This window comes from Triticum dicoccoides, chromosome 7A (genome assembly GCF_002162155.2).
Source record: "Triticum dicoccoides isolate Atlit2015 ecotype Zavitan chromosome 7A, WEW_v2.0, whole genome shotgun sequence".
NCBI classification, from domain to species: Eukaryota; Viridiplantae; Streptophyta; class Magnoliopsida; order Poales; family Poaceae; genus Triticum; species Triticum dicoccoides.
The window spans coordinates 160,218,351-160,239,065 of NC_041392.1; the positions used below are offsets into that span (position 1 = coordinate 160,218,351).

Sequence of the window (20,715 nt, forward strand, 5' to 3'; positions counted from 1 at the left end):
CTCCATCGCCTCAAAGGCTTTGTCCTCTAACTGATCCTCCGATCTCAGTCACCATGACCTTTTCCACAGCTGTCTGCACCATAGATATCAAGAAGCCGGCATGTCCCATGGTGTCAACAAACAATAGAGCCTCATGCCACATCGTCATGGAACCTCTTAGGCTGATATGGCGTGCACGACCGAATTCTATCCAATCTCGATATCTTGTGTAGGATCTCCGGCCACAGTCCAGAACACGTCGATGACCAAATCGAGGAGGGCTGATCATGTAGGACGTTGCCATGATGCAAAAAAGAGAAGGAGGACAACCACCATTATTTTCATGACGGTCGGCCCCCACGCCGCCCCGATCCAGCCCGCTGCCACCTGCCTGCCAACATCCATGGCATGAAGCCTGCCGACCAGAGCCCTAGGCCGCATCGGCCGGTGAGGCACACGGTCGACTGCAACTTTGGGCCGAGCTCCACCAGCCCACCCAGATCAGATCGGAGGGATCTACAGCACAAGCCATCTCTGCAAGCCGGGGCACACCACTGGGCGGAGCACCCCGCCACACCCGTCACCTAGCAGCGCCACCGCAACCACATTGGAGTCGTGCCACCGCCAGGGAGGGCGAGGAGCCGCACCCATGGAAGGCCCCGTAGCCTCCGGCACTGCCTGGGCTTCGCCCGACAAAGACCCTCAGCGACGGTGAGGGAGAGGTGTTGGAGGGGAAGGGCAGTGGCCAGCAGGATTAGGGTTCCCCTGAGCCGCCACTACGAGCGACGCAGGGGTCTAGCTGGTTCGTCCAAAAATTTGGGGAGAATTTCACTTCCCCGACATCTTCCCCTTCAATTTTAAGAGTAGGAGAAAGATTTCCTTGTTCATGATAAAAAATCACCTATATGTTGAAATAAAATGTTTGGTCATTTCCAAGATTAACGTATTTAAAAAAACATCATCTTAAAACACAGACAAAAAGTTTCCATGTTAAATTGCCTAAAAAATGCTAGGTGTGCCATCATAAAAAGACACAAAGGGTTGCGATGGTGTATGTTAAGATATTTACATTGGTATTAAAAATAAATTAACCCTGGTTTGTTCAATAAATTTGCAAAAGATGTGCATGATAAAATTGCCATGGTCCAGAGAAATAATTTACTAAAAAGGAATATACCATTGTATGATAAAAAACGAAGATAATGACGATATACAAATATAAGTTTGCCATGGCCGAAAAATATAATTTGCCATGTTACAAAAAATAAAATTGCCATGGTACTAAATTAAATTTGTCACCTTAAAAAGTAAGAAAAGAAATAATTTTCCATGGTCCAATAGTATAATTTTCCATGATACAAAAAATAAAATAGCTATGGCACTAAAATAAATTTTCAACCATGAAAAGTAAGAAAAGAAGAATTTGCCCTGGTCCACAAATAAAATTCGCCATGGTACAAAATAATTAAAATTGCCATAGTATAAAAATAAATTTGCAATCATGAAAAGTAAGAATTTTTTCCCATGGTACAAATTTTTTTTGCCATTTTATTTTACTTTTTACAAAATTCCTAAAGTTTTGCCATGGGGTTTTGCTAAAATTTTTCATGCGCTTTACAAAAATTGACATGTTTTGTGTGAAAACATTTTCTCTTCATTTTGCCATGTACTAGTAATAGCAAGGTAAGAAAATACATGTTTTCTAGAATAACATGGCAAAAACATTGTATATCAAATAAGAAAAGATATACAATGTGCATATGGTTTGCCGTGATTGAAAAAAATAAACCAACAAATTTAAAAGTTTTATATCTAAGAGCAATCGGTACAATGAATATTCCATCATCCAAACTAAGCTTGCTCAGATCCTAACCCATTGGGCATTATCAAGGCTCGTGACTGCGGCTGTGTTGATATCTTCGTATTTCATATTATCATTCTATCTATTTGGTTATTACTTGATGTGTTGGTTGGTATTGAACTATTTGAGCAGTATAGTTACGGATTCTATTGACTGAAGGATTGCCATTTCTCATCTTCTGTGATGGACTGGTCGGCTCCCAAGACAGATGTCGGATCGCCTGGCAAGATGTCGACTCCAACATGAGCCTCTCTGTGTCCATTGTTCTCGGGAAGCTGAGAACCTGCATCACCTTCTTGTTGGATGCATATTCTTTCGAATCTCATGGCAAGAGATTTTGTCTTAGAGCCGCCTCACCATCCACCACCTTGATGGCGCAGTTGGCTTCTTTAACTGGTGGTCAGGGCCACAAACATGCTCTCCCCGAACTCTGGAAGCACCGCAATGATGTCATCTTCGATGGAGTGCATCCTCCCTCAGCCATACTAATCCATGACATGAAGGAAGAGGCGCACAGCTGGGCTGGTGCTGGTGCTAAAGGGTTAGATAGGATTTTACCTACAACCCTAGCTTTAGTTTGCACCTCCTTCTCCTCGGCTCAACTCACACTCTTCCTTCTAGGGAAGAGGATGTTTCTGGGCTCTCGGTGTGTACGTTTGGTTGAGAGTTGCACCTTGTACTTTCTACGACCTATCAATACAGAGATACGCACACGACATTTCATGAAAAAAAGTGCTTGCTTTAGTCCATACAAGACTTTATCAACTTTGTACAGATGATGTGGTGCATTTTTTTTTCAAAATCTCTAGTGGTTGACTGGTGTAAACATCCTCTTCTAGAACATTATGTAGACACATAATCTGCAAATCTATTGGTATCATGGCTTTGCGACGGACTATCGCCGAGGAGGAGGTGGACAAAGCTTTGGAGCAACTCATTAGAGTTGGTGAATAAATGATATTCACTCAATATAATAAGTCACACTACTACAATAAATAGTTCCACACAACCATCATCGAACGCGTCCCCTTACAGTAAAGAATGAACAAACACTAATTGAGGACATGGCACTTCTTCCTGATCTCTCCCTCGGCCCCGGTGAGCACGCCAACGTCGCCCATCTTGATCATGGACTCGCTGAAGTCCCTGAAGAACTCAACATCGAACTTGCCCGTGGCGATACGCTGGACGTAGTCCTTGGTGGTGGCGTTAAAGACGAGCGCCGCGTCGGAGCGGAAGAGACCCCTCCGCTTGGCGACGTGGCGATAGTAGCTGGTATCAAAGGTCTTGAAGCTACCGGGGTCCATCTCTGACAGCATAGTTCGGTCATCAACGCTCTTGCACTTGAGCCTCAGCTTGTCAGCGTACTCGCTGTCCAGAGACGGGTCGACGAAGCCAGAGGTACCGTTCTCGCTGGTGGTGTTGTAGAGCCGGTCGGCGAAAGACGGACAGTGCGCCGTGCCGAGCGTGTGGGCGCCGGAGAGGACGACGAGGTCCTTGAGATTGAGGCCCTTGGAGGCGAAGATCTTCACAAGTAGAGGGACGTCGCCGGATGCCGGGGGCAGCTCGTTGCTGGCCTCCGTGGCGCTTGACACCCTGCCGTCTCGCCTGCCCAGCGCCACTGGCCAGAAGGGTCCCTTAGCCAACACGACGGCGTCGCGGGACATGAGGGTTAGCACGTCGGCACAGGAGACGATGCCCGGACACGCGGCTTCGAGCTTGGCCTTCACACGCTCCACGGAGCCGAACCCTCGCAGGCTCTTGTTTGGTTTGGCGTCCTTCTCCGCCACGTTACCTTCGGTGGATTCGAGCATGACAGAGGCATCACAACCCTGCAATTTAATTTGCGTTGCATGCACAGAAATGTAAGCATACATTTCATGATCAATAGCAGCAGAAATACAATAACGGGTAAGTTATGTACCCTGACGAAGCAGTCGTGGAAATGAAGACGGAGGAGCGGGCCAGCGAGGCTGGGCGCGGCGGCGATGATCTTGGCCATCTCCTCGCCGACGATCTTCTCGGCGTTCGGGCATGTCTTGCTGTAGAAGCCGATCTCCAGCTGAGCCACCGCTGCCGAGCTAGCTGCTGCGAGAACCAGCAGGGCCAGAGGGAGCAGCAAAAACCTGATCGCCATGGACCTTAATAACCAAATTACACGAATGAATTAAGCAGCACTTACTATGTGGCTGGAGACAGGAATGTTTCAAGGATCTATGTCGAGGAAATGGACGGATGGTGTGTACATGTCCTCGCAACTCCCTGTATTTATACACATGCCGACTGGTTACGTAGCCTTGGGTGCATGCCAACGTGTGACAAGTTGACAGCCTGTTATGTGTGTACACAAGTACACATGCATGTCCTAACTAACACCTTAATACAACCGCCTCAGCTATATATCAACTGATTCAAACGCGGCTAAACGAAGAAGTCAATGCAGAAAAAAGGAAGAAAATAGATGTCGCCAAGGCCGTTCAATCGTTCATGATTATTGCCATCCATCGTAACACGGCATGTATCTATCATTCGTCTCTGAACTAGTTTCAGCGGATGGGAGGACAATTATCCAGAGGATATTATTTGCACCAAGAAAATAACCTTCTGTAGCTCCATGTGCTTAACCAATGATTTTGGTAGGCTGTATACTTAATACTGTCTATACAGGAAATTCCGTGGGTGAGACTTTGCTTCAAGTCGAAAGCTCCTAATTCTTATGCTATGGCACGCTAATTACAATCACTGCGTTCTCTCTTAGTGTGTCACTGGAAGGAACATGATTTTTCGCAACAGAAATCGGATGGCCAATAAATTAGTGTACCCTTTACTAGCGGATCCGGCTTGCCTGCTCCCTCTCCGTGCTCCCTTCCGTGCTTCCACTTCATCCTACGGTTGTCTTTTTTTCTTTTTTCTTTGTAAGCTAATCATCCCCCTCTTCCCCCGATTTTAAGGGGGTGGGGCCGGACCTTATTTTGTTTCAATCAAATCAAGCCACGTACGCGGGAGCACAGATGGGCACATGCTCGGGGAGCAGGCAAGTCTCATCCTTTACTAGCATGGAAGGGTTTTGCTGACAGGACAATATTGCCGACGACTGTTAAGGAACGAATGCATGTAATGAACAGTCTCATTTTATTTTATTCATGATGAGTTTACGCATTTATACTTCGCAACGAGGTGCGTCCACAGGACGTGACGATTACATGAGATGGAAGGGATACGTCGGTGGGAGTGGGAAAGAGGCCAACCGCACGTTTGTTACCATATGCAAATATTACTCCTTAATTAATACTTCCTTCGTAAAGAAATATAAAAGCGTTTAAATCATTAAAGCAGTGATCTAAAAGCTATTATATTTCTTTATAGAGGGAGTACATGATTAAATAAATTATAAGACTCCCTCTAATTTAAGCTTGTCTGTGTAAGTATCATCATTTTGAAAAGCTCCTCCAGAAACCCCACTGGAAACGTAGCAATGCCATGAAAAACTCCTTAACCAAGTGAGAAAATAAGGAGAAAATGACATATTAGAATGCTTGTATTAGTATTGTCTTATTAAAAACCTTTTATGGGAAACAATTTAAGAAAAACTCATATAATGGAAAAAAGTGCAATATCAAAGACCTTTTACGGGTTATCATTCAGGAGCGAACTCCCCTGAACCTTGCAAATAATAATGTCATCTTGTACCAATTCCATTAACATATTTCTAGAATGAAGAACTTGGTAAAGACTTTATGAACAAATCATTGAGATTATCACATGACTTCATTTCCAAAACATGTATCTCCCCATTTTTTCGCTACTCATGGGGATAAAATACCTCCTGTAATATTGCTCTCCATGTAACCCGCCTGCATTTGCGTAATACATACACAATTTTCTTCATACATAATGGTGGGTGATTCCTACCAATCAATACCCCCTGAACTTTTAACCAAGTTCATCATTCTGTGAGTCCATACACATTCATGTGATGCTTCATATAAACCATTGATTTTCAGAATTATTAGTGGATGCATGCACTAAATTATATCTTTACGACTTCCAAGAAAAGGTTGTACCTCCATTCAAGAAAAAAAATACCAGTTTATGATCTAAGAGGGGATCTTATATATACCTAGCATCATGAGATCCAACCATGGCCCTATCTTGATTCTTTTTTCTTAGAAACAACGGAGATCTCTGGTGTTCAGAAGATATCTAAAAATATTCTTGGGTGATGCACTGCATGTAGCCAATAAAGCACTACAAATGATATTTCAAGCTTGGTGCACTTTGCTAGATACATTAGTGCTGCAATTGCACCTAGATATGGAAACTCGGTTCTAATATTTCTTCATTATCGCCCTGAGGTCTAGATGGGCCATTATCCCTATCAAGAGATTTGACGATCATTAGTCTATAACGTTAACATATATGATTTATTATACTCAAGTATCTCTAGGATATATGTAGACTAATGAACTAATATTCTCACAGGAATATGCTCAAGCTCAAAACCAAGAGAAGTTTTGTCTCAACTAGATATTTCATCACATGCTCTGCCTTAAAATGATTTATTTGTATCATGTATTTCTTGTGTAATTTATTCAAATAATCAACGTACACAAAAATGGTACAAAGTGCTTCTTTTGATTTCTGGATGAACATACATGAGCAGTCGTCATTATTTGAGTAAGCCTTTTAGCAAGGGAACTCACTCAGTCGGTTATAACACATCCACTCTGACTACTAAGCCATACAGTGACTTTAGAGATTTAAACAATACATATTGCAATTTAGCTTTCCAATTCGACATGTTGCAATTTAAACAATACATAGAGATATTGAGTGGCTCATACAACTCTACAATCACGACATCCATAAGTTGAATATACAAATTCATTTTTCACTTCAAGTGATATCAAAAATCAGAACGTTATTCCACCCATAAAATGAGAATGTGTTTCATCTTAAAGAATGATGGGTATCTGTGTGAACCCCTGTGCTATGAGCCTCACTTCATGCCTCGCCACCTCATTGTCTTCATTCCTCTCCTGAAAATATAACCATTCTTCTCTCCCACAGAACAAAATTCAAAAGAGTGGGTATTACTTATTAGGTCAATACTCATCTACATAAGAGCAAGCACAATTCATCCTCAATTGTTGCCTTACTTTGGATGAACCAGAACGGTTAAGATTCTCAACCACGATCGACTTAGGTTCTAATACAATCGAGGGTATTTTCCCATTCTCGAGGAGAAACACATATTGACGCTATGTAGTCCTTATGTTCCATTTGAAGGAAATATGCCCTAGAGGCAATAATAAAGTTGTTATTTATATTTCCTTATATCATGATAAATGTTTATTTTTCATGCTAGAATTGTATTAACCGAAAAGTTGATACATGTGAGGATACATAGACAAAACACCGTGTCTGTAGTAAGCCTCTACTAGACTAGCTCGTTAATCAAAGATGGATCAGTTTCCTAACCATGGACATGTGTTGTCATTTGATGAACGAGATCACATCATTAGGAGAATGATGTGATGGACAAGACCCATTCGTTAGTTTAGCATAATGATTGTTAAGTTTTATTGCTATTGCTTTCTTCATTTCATATACATATTCCTTTGACCATGAGATTATGCAACTTCCGGATACCGGAGGAATACCTTGTCTGCTATCAAAGTCACAATGTAACTGGGTGATTATAAACATGCTCTACAGGTATCTCCAAACATGTTTGTTGGGTTCGCATAGATCGAGATTAGGATTTGTCCCTCCGAGTATCGGAGAGGTATCTTTGGGCCCTCTCGGTAATACACATCATAATAAGCCTTGCAAGCAGTGTGACTAATGAGTTAGTCACGAGATGATGTATAATGGAACGAGTAAAGAGACTTGTCGGTAACGATATTGAAATAGGTATGAAGATACCAACGATTGAATCTCGGGCAAGTAACATATCGATAGACAAAGGGAATAACGTATGTTGTCATAAAGGTTTGACCGATAAAGATCTTCGTAGAATATGTAGGAGCCAATATGAGCATCCAGGTTCCGCTGTTGGTTACTTACCAGAGAGGTGTCTCGGTCATGTCTACATAGTTCTTGAACCCATAGGGTCCGCACACTTAACATTCGATGCCGATTTTGTATTATATGAGTTATGTGATTTGGTGACCGAATGTTGGTCGGTGTCCCAGATGAGATCACGGACAAGACGAGGAGTCTCGAAATGGCCGATAGGTAAAGATTCATATATTGGACGATGATATTCGGACACCGGAAGTGTTCCGGGGGTACGGGATACATATCGGGTCACCAGAACGGGTACCGGGCATCCCCCCGGCAACTACATGGGCCTAATGGGCTAAGAAGGGGACAGACCAGCCCCTAGGGGGCTGGTGCGCCCCATGTAGGATGAAATAAGGGGGAAGGAAAGCGGGGAAGAGAAAAAGGAAGGGGAGCAATTCGGCCTCCCCTTTCTTCTCTCCTCCCTCCTCCTTCCTCCCCCCTCTGGATGAATATGGAAGGGGGGAGGCCGAATTGGGAGACGCCCAAGTAGGATTCCTCCTACTTGGGGTGCCCCCTTGGCTGCCTCACCTCCCCTCCAACCTATATATATGAGGGGGGGCACCGCTAGAACACACAACAACGATTGTTTGCCGTGTGCGGCGCCCCCCTCCACAGTTTGCGCCTCTGGTCAAATTATGGTAGAGCTTAGGCGAAGCCCTGCACCGATCACTTCACCATCACCGTCACCACGCCGTCGTGCTGACGAAACTCTCCCTCGACACTTTGCTGGATCATGAATTCAAGGGACGTCATCGAGCTGAACGTGTGTAGAACTCAGAGGTGCCGTACGTTCACTGCTTGATCGTTCAGAACGAGAAGAAGTTCGACTACATCAACCGTGTTGTCAAATGCTTCCTCTTTCGGTCTACGAGGGTACGTGGACACACTCTCCCCTTCTCATTGCTATGAATCTCCTACATTGATCTTGCGTGAGCATAGGTAAGTGTTTGAAATTGCATGCTACCTTCCCCAACAGTGGCAGCCGAGCCAGGTCTATGAGTAGATGATATGCACGAGTAGAACACAAAGTGTTGTGGGCAGTGATCATCATGCTGCCTACCACCAATATCTTATTTTGATTTGGAGATATTGTTGGATGAAGTGGCCTGGGCCAACCTTACATGACCACGTTCATGAGACCGGTTCCACCGATAGACATGCAACTAGTTTTTCATAAAGCTGGCTGGCGGGTGTCTATTTCTCCAACTTTAGTTGAATCGAATTTGACTGCGGTTGGTCCTTGTTGAAGGTTAAAACATCAAACTTGATAAATCACTGTTGTGGTTTTGATGCGTAGGTAAGAACGGTTCTTGTTAGAAGCCCGTAGCAGCCACGTAAAACATGCAACAACAAAGTAGAGGACGTCTAACTTGTTTTTGCAGGGCATGTTGTGATGTGATATGGTCAAGACATGATGTGATATACGTTATTGTATGAGATGGTCATGTTTTGTAAAAGTTATCGGCAACTGGCAGGAGCCTTATGGTATTAAATTCAAACGCCGTGTAGTTGCTTTAATTTATCACTATGCGTTAGCGATAGTTGTAGAAGCAATAGTTGGCGAGACGACCATGATGCTACGATGGAGATCAAGGTGTCAAGCCGGTGACGATGCAGATCATGACGGTGCTTTGGAGATGGAGATCAAAGGCACAAGATGATGATGGCCATATCATGTCACATATTTTGATTTCATGTGATGTTTATCTTTTATGCATCTTATTTTGCTTAGTACGGCGTTAGCATTATAAGATGATCCCTTACTAAAATTTCAAGGTATAAGTGTTCTCCCTGAGTATGCACCGTTGCGGCAGTTTGCCATGCTGAGACACCACATGATGATCGGGTGTGATAAGCTCTACATTCACATACAACGGGTGCAAGACAGTTTTGTACATGCGGAATACTTGGGTTAAACTTGATGAGCCTAGCATGTACAGATATGGCCTCGAAACACTGGAGACCGAAAGGTCGAACGTGAATCACATAGTAGATATGATCAACATAGAGATGTTCACCATTGAAGACTAGTCCATCTCACGTGATGATCGGACATGGTTTAGTAGATTTGGATCACATAATCATTTATGACTCGAGGGATGTCTATCTAAGGGGGAGTTATTAAGTAATTTGATTAACTGAACTTAATTTATCATGAACTTAGTCCTTATAGTATTTGCATATCTATGTTGTAGATCAATAGCTCGCGATATAGCTCCTGTATATTTTTGATATGTTCCTAGAGAAAAGTTGAAAGATGATAGTAGCAATGATCGGACTGGGTCCGTGATCTGAGTATTATCCTCATTGCTACACAAAATATTTATGTCCTTGATGCACCACTAGGTGACAGAACTATTGCAGGAGCAGATTCAGACGTTACGAACATTTGACAAGCTCGGTATGATGACTACATGGTAGTTTAGTGCACCATGCTTTACGGCTTAGAACCGGGACTTCAAAAACGTTTTGAACGCCACAGAGCATGTAAGATGTTCCAAGAGTTGAAATTGGTATTTCAGACTCATGCCCATGTCGAGAGGTATGAGACCTTTGACAAGTACTTTGCCTACAAGATGGAAAAGAATGGCTCATCAAGTGAGCATGTACTCAGAATGTGTGGGTAGTACAATCGCTTGAATCAAGTGGGAGTTAATCTTCCAGATAAGATAGTGATTGACAGAGTTCTTTAGTCACTATCACCAAGCTACTAGAACTTCATGATGAACTATAATATGCAAGGGATGACGAAAACGATTCCCGAGCTCTTCGCGATGCTGAAATTGACGAAGGTAGAAATCAAGAAAAAACATCAAGTGTTGATGGTTGACAAGACCACTAGTTTCAAGAAAAAGGGAAAGGGAAAGAAAGGGAACTTCAAGAAGAATGACAAGAAAGTTGTCAATCTCGTGAAGAAGCCCAAAGCTAAACCCAAACCTGAAACCGAGTGCTTCTACTGCAATGGAAATGGTCACTGGAAGCGGATCTGCCCCAAATACTTGGCGGATAAGAAGGATGGCAAAGTGGACCAAGGTATATTTGATATACATGTTATTGATGTGTACTTTACTAGTGTTCATATTAGCCCCTGGGTATTTCATACTGGTTCAGTTGCTAAGATTAGTAACTCGAAACAGGAGTTACAGGATGAACAGAGACTAGTTAAGGGCGAGATGACGATGTGTGTTGGAAGTGATTCCAAGGTTGATAAGATCAACATCGCACACTCCCTCTACCTTCGGGATTAGTGTTGAACCTAAGTAAATGTTATTTGGTGTTTGCGTTGAGCATGAATATGATTGGATCATGTTTATTGCAATACGGTTATTCATTAAGTCAAAGAATAAGGACGCCGATATCCACCACACGTGTGGTATATTAGACATGCTCCCACACACCATGTGTGGCGTGAACAGGAGGTAGCCCACATGGGCTGTGTGTGGGCGGACGTTAGAATTGCCCACACGTGCAGGCACAGCCACTTCGTGCCACACGTCCAACAAGTACTACTCATCTCTACCCCACGCGTGTGGCACGAAGCAAAAAATGCCCACACGTCCCGGGTAGCTACATTAGGTACTCACGAGATGACAATTTAGTTGCCATCCTGGATGGCAGATGTAGTTATCCAGGATGGAAAATGTAGTTGTAAAAGCATGGCAACTCTATCTGTTTTGGTTAACTATAGTTGCCATATCTAATTTGTGGTAGTTGCCACGTGTAATGACACCATAGTTGCCGTGTGTGATTAACTACTTGCCACATATGGTCAAACAGTAGTTGCCATGTGTGTTTACCTAGTTGCCAGGTGTGGTCCAACCATAGTTGCCATGTATGGTTAATCACAGTTGCCATGTGTGTTTATCTGGTTGCCACCAACGCACAACTGCAGTTGCCGTATAGCAAAGAATCACAGTTGCCATGTGTGTTTACCTAGTTGCCACGTTCGTGTAACTGCAGTTGCCATCCATAACGTAGGAGTGTTGTGTGGGCGAAAAGCAGTTCGTCCACACACGCATGGACTAGGTGGTGGTTGTGTGGGCAGAAACTAGTTCGCCCACACAGCGGAGCTGGCAAACAGCATGGTGCGGGGCATGTGGGCAAACTCTCCAACGCCCACACATCATCCCCGTCCTACGTGGCATGCAAATTCTGCCTCAATGCGTCAAGATTCATGCAAACTGCACTAGACGATGTTGCACGCGTGTGGGCGAGTTGCAAAACTACCACACGTGTGGGCGTTAGTATTTCCGAAGAATAATTGTTGTTCTGTTAACATGAATAAAACCTTCTATATATGGTCATACACCCAGTGTAAATGGTTTATTGAATCTCGATTGTAGTGATACACATATTCATAATATTGATGCCAAAAGATACAAAGTTGATAATGATAGTGCAACATATTTGTGGCACTGTCATTTAGGTCATATTGGTGTAAAGCGCATGAAGAAACTCCATGCGGATGGACTTTTGGAATCAATTGATTATGAATCATTTGATGCTTGCGAACCATGCCTCATGGGCAAGATGATTACGACTCCGTTCTCCGGAACCATGGAGCGAGCCACTTACTTATTGGAAATAATACATACATATGTATGCGGTCCGATGAGTGTTGAGGGCTTGATGTCTACTATGCAACTTTATTCTTGTAGACACGTGTTGGGCCTCCAAGCGCAGAGTTTTGTATGACACTAGCAATTTTCCCTCAAATGCATGACCTAAGGTTTATCAATCCGTAAGAGCTGTAGGATGAAGATGGTCTCTCTCAAATGACCCCGCAACCAAATACAAGAAATCTCTTGTGTCCCCAACACACCCAATACAATGGCAAATTGTATAGGTGCACTAGTTCGGCAAAGAGATGGTGATAAAAGTGTAATATTGATGGTAGAATTATATTTTTATAATCTGAATGAAAAAATAGCAAGGTAGAAAATAGTAAAAGGGCACAAAAACGGTATTGCAATTCTTAAAAATTAGGCCTAGGGTCCGTACTTTCACTAGTGCAACCTCATAGCAGTGCTAACATAGTTGGTTCATATGATTATCCCTCAAAGTGCGATGAAGAATCACTCCCGAGTTCATATTAGTGGAGAACAAAAGATAGAAACTGTTTATAGGGTGCGAAACCACCTCAAAGCTATTCTTTTCATTCATCTATTCAAGAGTTCATACTAAAATAACACAAAGCTATTCTTTCCGTTCGCTCTATCCTAGAGTTCGTACTAAAATAACACCAAAGCAAATTCATATTCATAATACACAATCCAACACAAAGAACTACAAGGAGACCTCAAAGTTTCTATCGGAGAAAAGATAATAAAAACATGCATCAACCCCTATGCATAGATTACCCCCAATATCATCGCAGGAATGCGTGAGTTGAATGCCAAAACACATATCAAGTGAATCAATATGATACCTCATTGTCACCTCAAGTATTCATACCACAAGACATACGTCATGTGTTCTCATATCTGAATATTCAGTCCGACAAGACAAAACTTCAAAGGGTAAAGATTCAATTCATCACAATAAGAGTATAGAGGGGAGAAACATCATATGATCCGACTATATTAACAAAGCTCGTGATATAGATCACGAGAGAGAGAGAGATTAAACACATAGCTACTGGTACAAACCCTTAGCCCCGAGGGTGGACTACAACCTCCTCGTCGTGGTGGCCGTCGGGATGATGAATATGCCACCGGAGATGATTCCCCCCTCTGGCAGGGTGCCGGGACGGGTCTAGATTGGTTTTCGGTGGCTACGGAGCCTTGCGGTGGCGGTACTTCTGATCTAGGTTAATATCGAGGGGTTTCGGAATATTTGGGAATTTATAGTGCAAAGAAGGGGTACGGGAGGCCACCAAGGTGGGCACAACCCACCTAGGTGCGCCAGGGGGCCTTGGCGCACCCTGGTGGGTTGTGCCCCCCTCAGAGCACCCCCCAGGTGCTGCTCTGGCCCATCGGGAGTCTTCTGGTCCATCAAAAATCCACAAAAAGTTTCGTGATGTTTCGACTCTATTTGATATTGATTTTCTGCGATGTAAAAAACAAGCAAAAAAACAGCAACTGGCACTCGGCACTAGGTCAATAAGTTTGTCCCAAAAAATGATATAAAGTCGCTATATAATGATTGTAAAACATCCAAGAATGACAAAATAATAGCATGAGTACTTAATAAATTTTAGATACGTTGGAGACGTATCAAGGCTCGCGGCGGGTATCGTTATTTTCTGACCTTCATAGATGATTTAAGCATATATGGGTATATGTACTTAATGAAACACAAGTCTGAAAACTTTGAAAAGTTCAAAGAATTTCATAGAGAAGTGGAGAATCATCGTAACAAGAAAACAAAGTTTCTACGATCTGACCGTGGAGGCGAATATTTGAGTTACGAGTTTGGCCTTCATTTAAAGCAATGTGGAATAGTTTCACAACTCACACCACCTGGAACACCACAATGTAATGGTGTTTCCAAACATCATCACCGTACTTTATTAGATATGGTGTGATCTATGATGTCTCTTACCGATTTACCACTATCATTTTGGTGTTATGCATTAGAGACCGCTGCATTCACGTTAAATAGGGCACCGTCTAAATTCGTTGAGACGACACCATATGAACTGTGGTTTGGCAAAAAAACCTAAGCTGTCGTTTCTTAAAGTTTGGGGTTGCGATTCTTACGTACAAAAGCTTCAACCTGATAATCTCGAACCCAAATCAGAGAAATGCGTCTTCATAGGATACCCAAAAAAAACTGTTGGGTACACATTCTATCACAGATCCGAAGGAAAGATATTTGTTACTAAGAATGGATCCTTTCTAGAGAAGGAGTTTCCCTCGAAAGAAGTGAGTGGGAGGGAAGTAGAACTTGGGAGGTAATTGTACCTTCTCTCGAATTGGAAAGTAGCTCATCACAGAAAATCGTTCCCGTGATGCCTACACCAACTAGAGAGGAAGCTAATGATAATGATCATGAAAGTTCGGATCAAGTTACTATTGAACCTCGTAGGTCAAGCAGAGCATAATTCCGCACCAGAGTGGTACGATAATCCTGTTCTGGAGGTCATGTTACTAGACCATGACGAACCTACGAACTATGAGGAAGCGATAATGAGCCCAGATTCCGCAAAATGGCTTGAGGCCATGAAATCTGAGATAGGATCCATGTATGAGAACAAAGTATGGACTTTGGTTGACTTTCCCGATGATCGGCAAGCCATAGAGGATAAATGTTTCTTCAAGAAGAAGACTGACATAGATGGTAATGTTACTATCTACAAAGCTTGACTTGTTGCGAAAGGTTTTTGACAAGTTCAAGGAGTTGACTACGATGAGACCTTCTCACTCGTAGCTATGCTTAAGTCTGTCCGAATCATGTTAGCAATTGCCACATTTTATAATATGAAACCTGGCAAATGGATGTCAAAATTGCATTCCTTAATGGATATCTTAAAGAAGAGTTGTATATGATACAACCAGAAGGTTTTGTCGATAGTAAAGGTGCTAACAAAGTGTGCAAGCTCCAACGATCCATCTATGGACTAGTGCAAGCATCTCGGAGTTGGAATATATGCTTTGATAAGATGATCAAAGCATATGGTTTTATATAGACTTATGGTGAAGCTTGTATTTACAAGAAAGTGAGTGGGAGCTATGTAGCATTTCTAATATTATATGTCCATGACATATTGTTGATTGGAAATGATGTAGAATTTCTGGATAGCATAAAAGGATACTTGAATAAGAATTTTTTCAATGAAAGACCTCGATGAAGGTGCTTACATATTGGGCATCAAGATCTATAGATATAGATCAAGATGCTTGATAAGACTTTCAATGATTACATACCTTGACAAGATTTTAAAGGAGTTCAAAATGGATGAGTCAAAGAAGGAGTTCTTGCCTGTATTCCAAGATGTGAAGTTGAGTAAGACTCAAAACCCAACCACGGGAGAAGATAGAGAGAGAATGAAAGTCATTCCCTACGCCTCAGCCATAGGTTCTATAAAGTATGCCATGTTGTGTGCCAGACCTATTGTGTACCTTGCCATGAGTTTGGCAAAGGGGTACAATAGTGATCTAGGAAAAGATCACTGGATAGCGGTCAAAATTATCCTTAGAGGACAAAGGCAATGTTTCTCGATTATGGAGATGACAAAGAGTTCGTAGTAAAGGGTTACGCCGATGCAAGCTTTGACACTGATTCAGATGACTCAGAGTCTCAATCTGGATACATATTAAAAGTGGGAGCAATTTGCTAGAGTAGCTCCGTGCAGAGCATTGTAGACATAGAAATTTGCAAAATACATACAGATCTGAATGTGGCAGACCCATTGACTAAACTTCTCTCACTAGCAAAACATGATCGCACCTTAGTACTCTTTTGGGTCTTAATCACAAGGAAATGTGAACTAGATTATAGACTCTAGTAAACCCTTAGGGTGTTGGTCACATAAAGATGTGAACTATTGGTGTTAAATCACATGGCGATGTGAACTAGATTATTGACTCTAGTGCAAGTGGGAGACTGAAGGAAATATGCCCTAGAGGCAATAATAAAGTTGTTATTTACATTTTCTTATATCATGATAAATGTTTATTATTCATGCTAGAATTATATTAACTGGAAACTTGATACATGTGTGGATACGTAGACAAAACAACGTGTCCCTAGTAAGCCTCTACTAGACTAGCTCGTTAATCAAAGATGGTTAAGTTTCCTAACCATGGACATGTGTTGTCATTTGATGAACGAAATCACATCATTACGAGAATGATGTGATGGACAAGACCCATTCGTTAGCTTGGCATAATGATCGTTAAGTTTTATTGCTATTGCTTTCTTCATGTCATGTACATATTCCTTTAACTATGAGATTATGAAACTCCCGGATACCAGAGGGATACCTTGTCTGCTATCAAACGTCACAACGTAACTGGGTGATTATAAAGATGCTCTATAGGTATCTTCGAAGGTGTTTATTGGGTTGGCATAGATCGAGATTAGGATTTGTCACTCCGAGTATCGGAGAGGTATCTCTGGGCCCTCTCGCTAATACACATCATAATAAGCCTTGCAAGCAATGTGACTAATGAGTTAGTCACAAGATGATGTATTGAGAATGAGTAAAGAGACTTGCCGGTAACGAGATTGAACTAGGTATGAAGATACCAATGATCGAATCTCGTGCAACTAACATACTGATGGACAAAGGGAATAACGTATGTTGTCATAATGGTTCGACCGATAAAGATCTTTGTAGAATATGTAGGAGCCAATATGAGCATCTAGGTTCCGCTATTGTTCATTGACCAGAGAGGTGTCTCGGTCATGTCTACATAGTTCTCGAACTCATAGGGTCCACACGCTCAACGTTCGATGACGATTTTGTATTATATGAGTTATGTGATTTGGTGACCAAATGTTGTTCGGAACCCTGGATGAGATCATGGACATGTCGAGGACTCTCGAAATGGTAATAGGTAAAGATTCATATATTGTACAATGATATTCCGACACCGAAAGTGTTCCGGGGGTACCGAGTACATATCAGGTCGCCGGAACTGGTTCTGGGCATCCCACCGGCAACTACATGGGCCGAATGGGCTAAGAAGGGGATAGACCAGCCCCTAGGGGGCTGGTGCGCCCCATGTTGGCTGAAATAAGGGGAAGGGATGAGGGGAAGAGAAAAAAGGAAGGGGAGCAATTCGGCCTCCCCCTTCCTTCTCTCCTCCCTCCTCCTTCCTTCCCCATCCAGATGAATATGGAAGGGGGGATGCCGAATTGGGAGATGTCCAAGTAGGATTCCTCCTACTTGGGGCGGCCCCTTGGCCGCCTCTCCTCCCGTCCAACCTATATATATGAGGGGGGCACTGCTAAACACACAACAACGATTGTTAGTTGTGTGCAGCGCCCCCTCCACTGTTTACGCCTCCGATCATATTGGTGTAGTGTTTAGGCGAAGCCCTGCGCGGATCACTTCACCATCACCATCACCACACCGTCATGCTGATGAAACTCTCCCTCAACACTTTGCTGGATCAAGAGTTCGAGGGACGTCATCGAGCTGAACGTGTGTAGAACTCAAAGGTGTCGTACGTTTGGTGCTTGATCGGTCGGAACGAGAAGAAGTTCGACTACATCAACTGCGTTGTCAAATGCTTCCGCTTTCGGTCTATGAGGGTATGTGGACACACTCTCCCCCTATCGTTGCTACACATCCCACAGATAGATCTTGCGTGAGCGTAGGTAAGTTTTTGAAATTGCATGCTACGTTCCGCAACACCATTACTCTCCCAAATCTATATACATAGTGAAGATTTCATAAATACCTTTTGACTCTTCATGATTTCCCACAACAATTGAGTCAAGGTCTTTCGATGTCCCAACACTAGAATTTGTGTGCACACTCGTGCTGGGTCCTGGATGTCCAACAGCCATCAGTGCCCGTCAACCCGAGATTCAATGTTAACATTAAGTTTACCTATAGTTACTATATATTTGAGGATTCCTCATTACCCTCGGATGCTTCCGTGAAGCATTATCCTCTAGTGTCTAGTTTCCTCCCCCTCTTGGGATTCCGACTTGACCTCTGGGTCACATAAACTCTCTACGCCACATTCACTATAGGATCATTTTATTTGTGAGTTGTGATACCTTTATACTCAGTAGATGCATTTGGCAGATTATTTGCGATATACTGCAAATTGATAATCCTCTAAGCCCCCAGTTCAGGTTTATTCATGTAGGTGGATCTAAGGACTAGATTAATATTAACATATCATTCTATTTACCATCACTCAGTCTTGTTCTTATCTCCCCCTAGTGCTGGAAAAGTGTTCTTCTGAAAATACAATCAGCTTACTTCCCATAAACAAGTCCCCCTACTAGGGACTTCAGGTACTTCACAATTGATAGAGGATTGTACCTCAGATAGATCCTTATTTTCCATGCGGGCCCATAGTTGTGTGCTGCAGTGGTGAAGTCAGTACATATCCAATGCATCAGAATGATCGCAAATGGGAAATACTTATTGATTTCCATGCACTAATAACTGCAATTGGGGGGCATGATATGCAGTTTGTCGAATTTGTTTCACGTATTCAGTAAGTCAAAAATTCATGTCCCCTATAACATGTTGAGAGATTATAATAATGTAGGAGCTATCTTACTGCTAACTTTATCCTTTTGATAATTGATTCCACAAATCATTTTGGGTATGTACAAAATGCTCTACAACTATGCCTCAATCTATGCAGTAATCATCATGTCTGTGTGAACTAGATTTCACAACATTATTATTTTTGATGGAATTTATCTCGTGCTTAGGATGATTTTCTCTCAAATTAATGATTTTAGCAATCAATTTTGCAAAATCATAGTTCCTTACAGAAGTAAGAACACATTGTATCATCTCACCAATGCATCGGAAAGCACTATGACCTATCGAAATAATCAAGACAACGGTTGATTTGGATCACATGTACTCTTGTCAAAGGAAATCTAGTGGCCCGTCCTTTATCTTGAGATAAGATGACTGCGTGATTAATTTATTAGTTTGCACATACCGTACATACATAATCCAAAGAATTTGGAAAATTCTCATAGTTAGGTTGTGTCCAATGGAACCATCAATAATTTTATCATCATCCTAATACCACGATGACCATGCCATATATCGAACTTATCACTTGATGGCAAGTTTAGGGCATATCCACACGGATCACCAAATGGACCTCATAAAATGTCCACAGACACGTCCAGATGTGTCTGCGGACAACCCAGTGATCGAGTCGTCTCCCTCAAACCTAGAGCATGTATGACGGATAGAGCACCAAGCGTAATGAGAGCAGAAAGAGATGAGTGGGAGATGTGGTACCACTAAGAGTGGATGGGTTTTCGTTTGCTCACCTAGACCTTCCCCATGTTTGGGACAATTTGTGGGGTTTTCGGTGTCCTTACCAGTTTGCAGACATTTAATAAATAGCGTTGTGGGCCTGAAGTGTCTAGACTGTACACATTTCAATAACCTGCGTTGGTGATGCCCTTAGTGTCTCGCTTTCATCATTTGCTAGTTGAATAACTACTATAAATTCGAGGCAAGTTAACAGAGGAAGATATATAGTGCACCGGGGCATTTAGTGCTGCCGGTGCACCTGTTCTCTGTAACCTTTTTAATATACATAAAAAGTAAGTGGTATGAGGATGTGAGTACAATACATGTCTACCGTGGTATAAAATTGAGACCCAAATTTAAAATACGCATATAGAAACAAAAAGACAAATCATGATATGAATCGTAGCTAATGCAAACTAGGCCTTGAATTTGGCCCAGTTTCTTTACCATCGATGAATTCGTCATTTATGTTTACCATACTATGTTTCCTATTTGCATCTAAATTTTTTTGGTATGAGATATTCTTGTTACTACTAGAACGTAATTCTTTTTCCAAAATTTTATAACATTTGTAAATAGGGTTCTTTAAAACAGGAGCACCAGTAGCATGATACGTCTCCAACGTATCTATAATCTTTGATTGTTCCATGCTAATATATTATCAATCTTGGATGTTTTATATGCATTTATATGTTATTTTATATGATTTTTGGGACTAACCTATTAACCTAGAGCCCAATGTCAATTTCTGTTTTTTCCTTGTTTTTGAGTTTCACATAAAAGGAATATCAAACGGAGTCCAGTTGACCTGAAACTTTACGATGAATGTGTTTGGACCAAAAGAAGCCCCCGAAGCAAAAGAGTTGGGCCAGAAGAGCCACGAGGCCTC

At 42.3% G+C, this 20,715-nt stretch overlaps 1 protein-coding gene across 1 annotated transcript; it reads right to left on the reverse strand.

Annotated features, from left to right (window-relative positions):
- Positions 1-2,781: 2,781 nt before the first annotated feature.
- LOC119331442 (peroxidase 1-like) lies at positions 2,782-4,040 on the reverse strand. The gene is made up of 2 exons (XM_037604598.1): positions 3,765-4,040; positions 2,782-3,672 (listed from the first exon to the last, which is right to left on the reverse strand). The coding sequence occupies exons 1-2, from the start codon at positions 3,975-3,977 to the stop codon at positions 2,893-2,895; spliced, it is 993 nt and encodes a 330-aa protein (XP_037460495.1). The 5' UTR covers positions 3,978-4,040; the 3' UTR covers positions 2,782-2,892.
- Between the last annotated feature and the right edge of the window lie 16,675 nt (positions 4,041-20,715).

Coding starts and splice junctions, on each gene's coding strand:
- LOC119331442 (XM_037604598.1), bottom strand. CDS start 3,977: ATGGCGATCAGGTTTTTGCTGCTCCCTCTGGCCCTGCTGGTTCTCGCA. Junction 3,673..3,764: donor TCCACGACTGCTTCGTCAGG/GTACATAACTTA, acceptor ATTAAATTGCAG/GGTTGTGATGCCTCTGTCAT.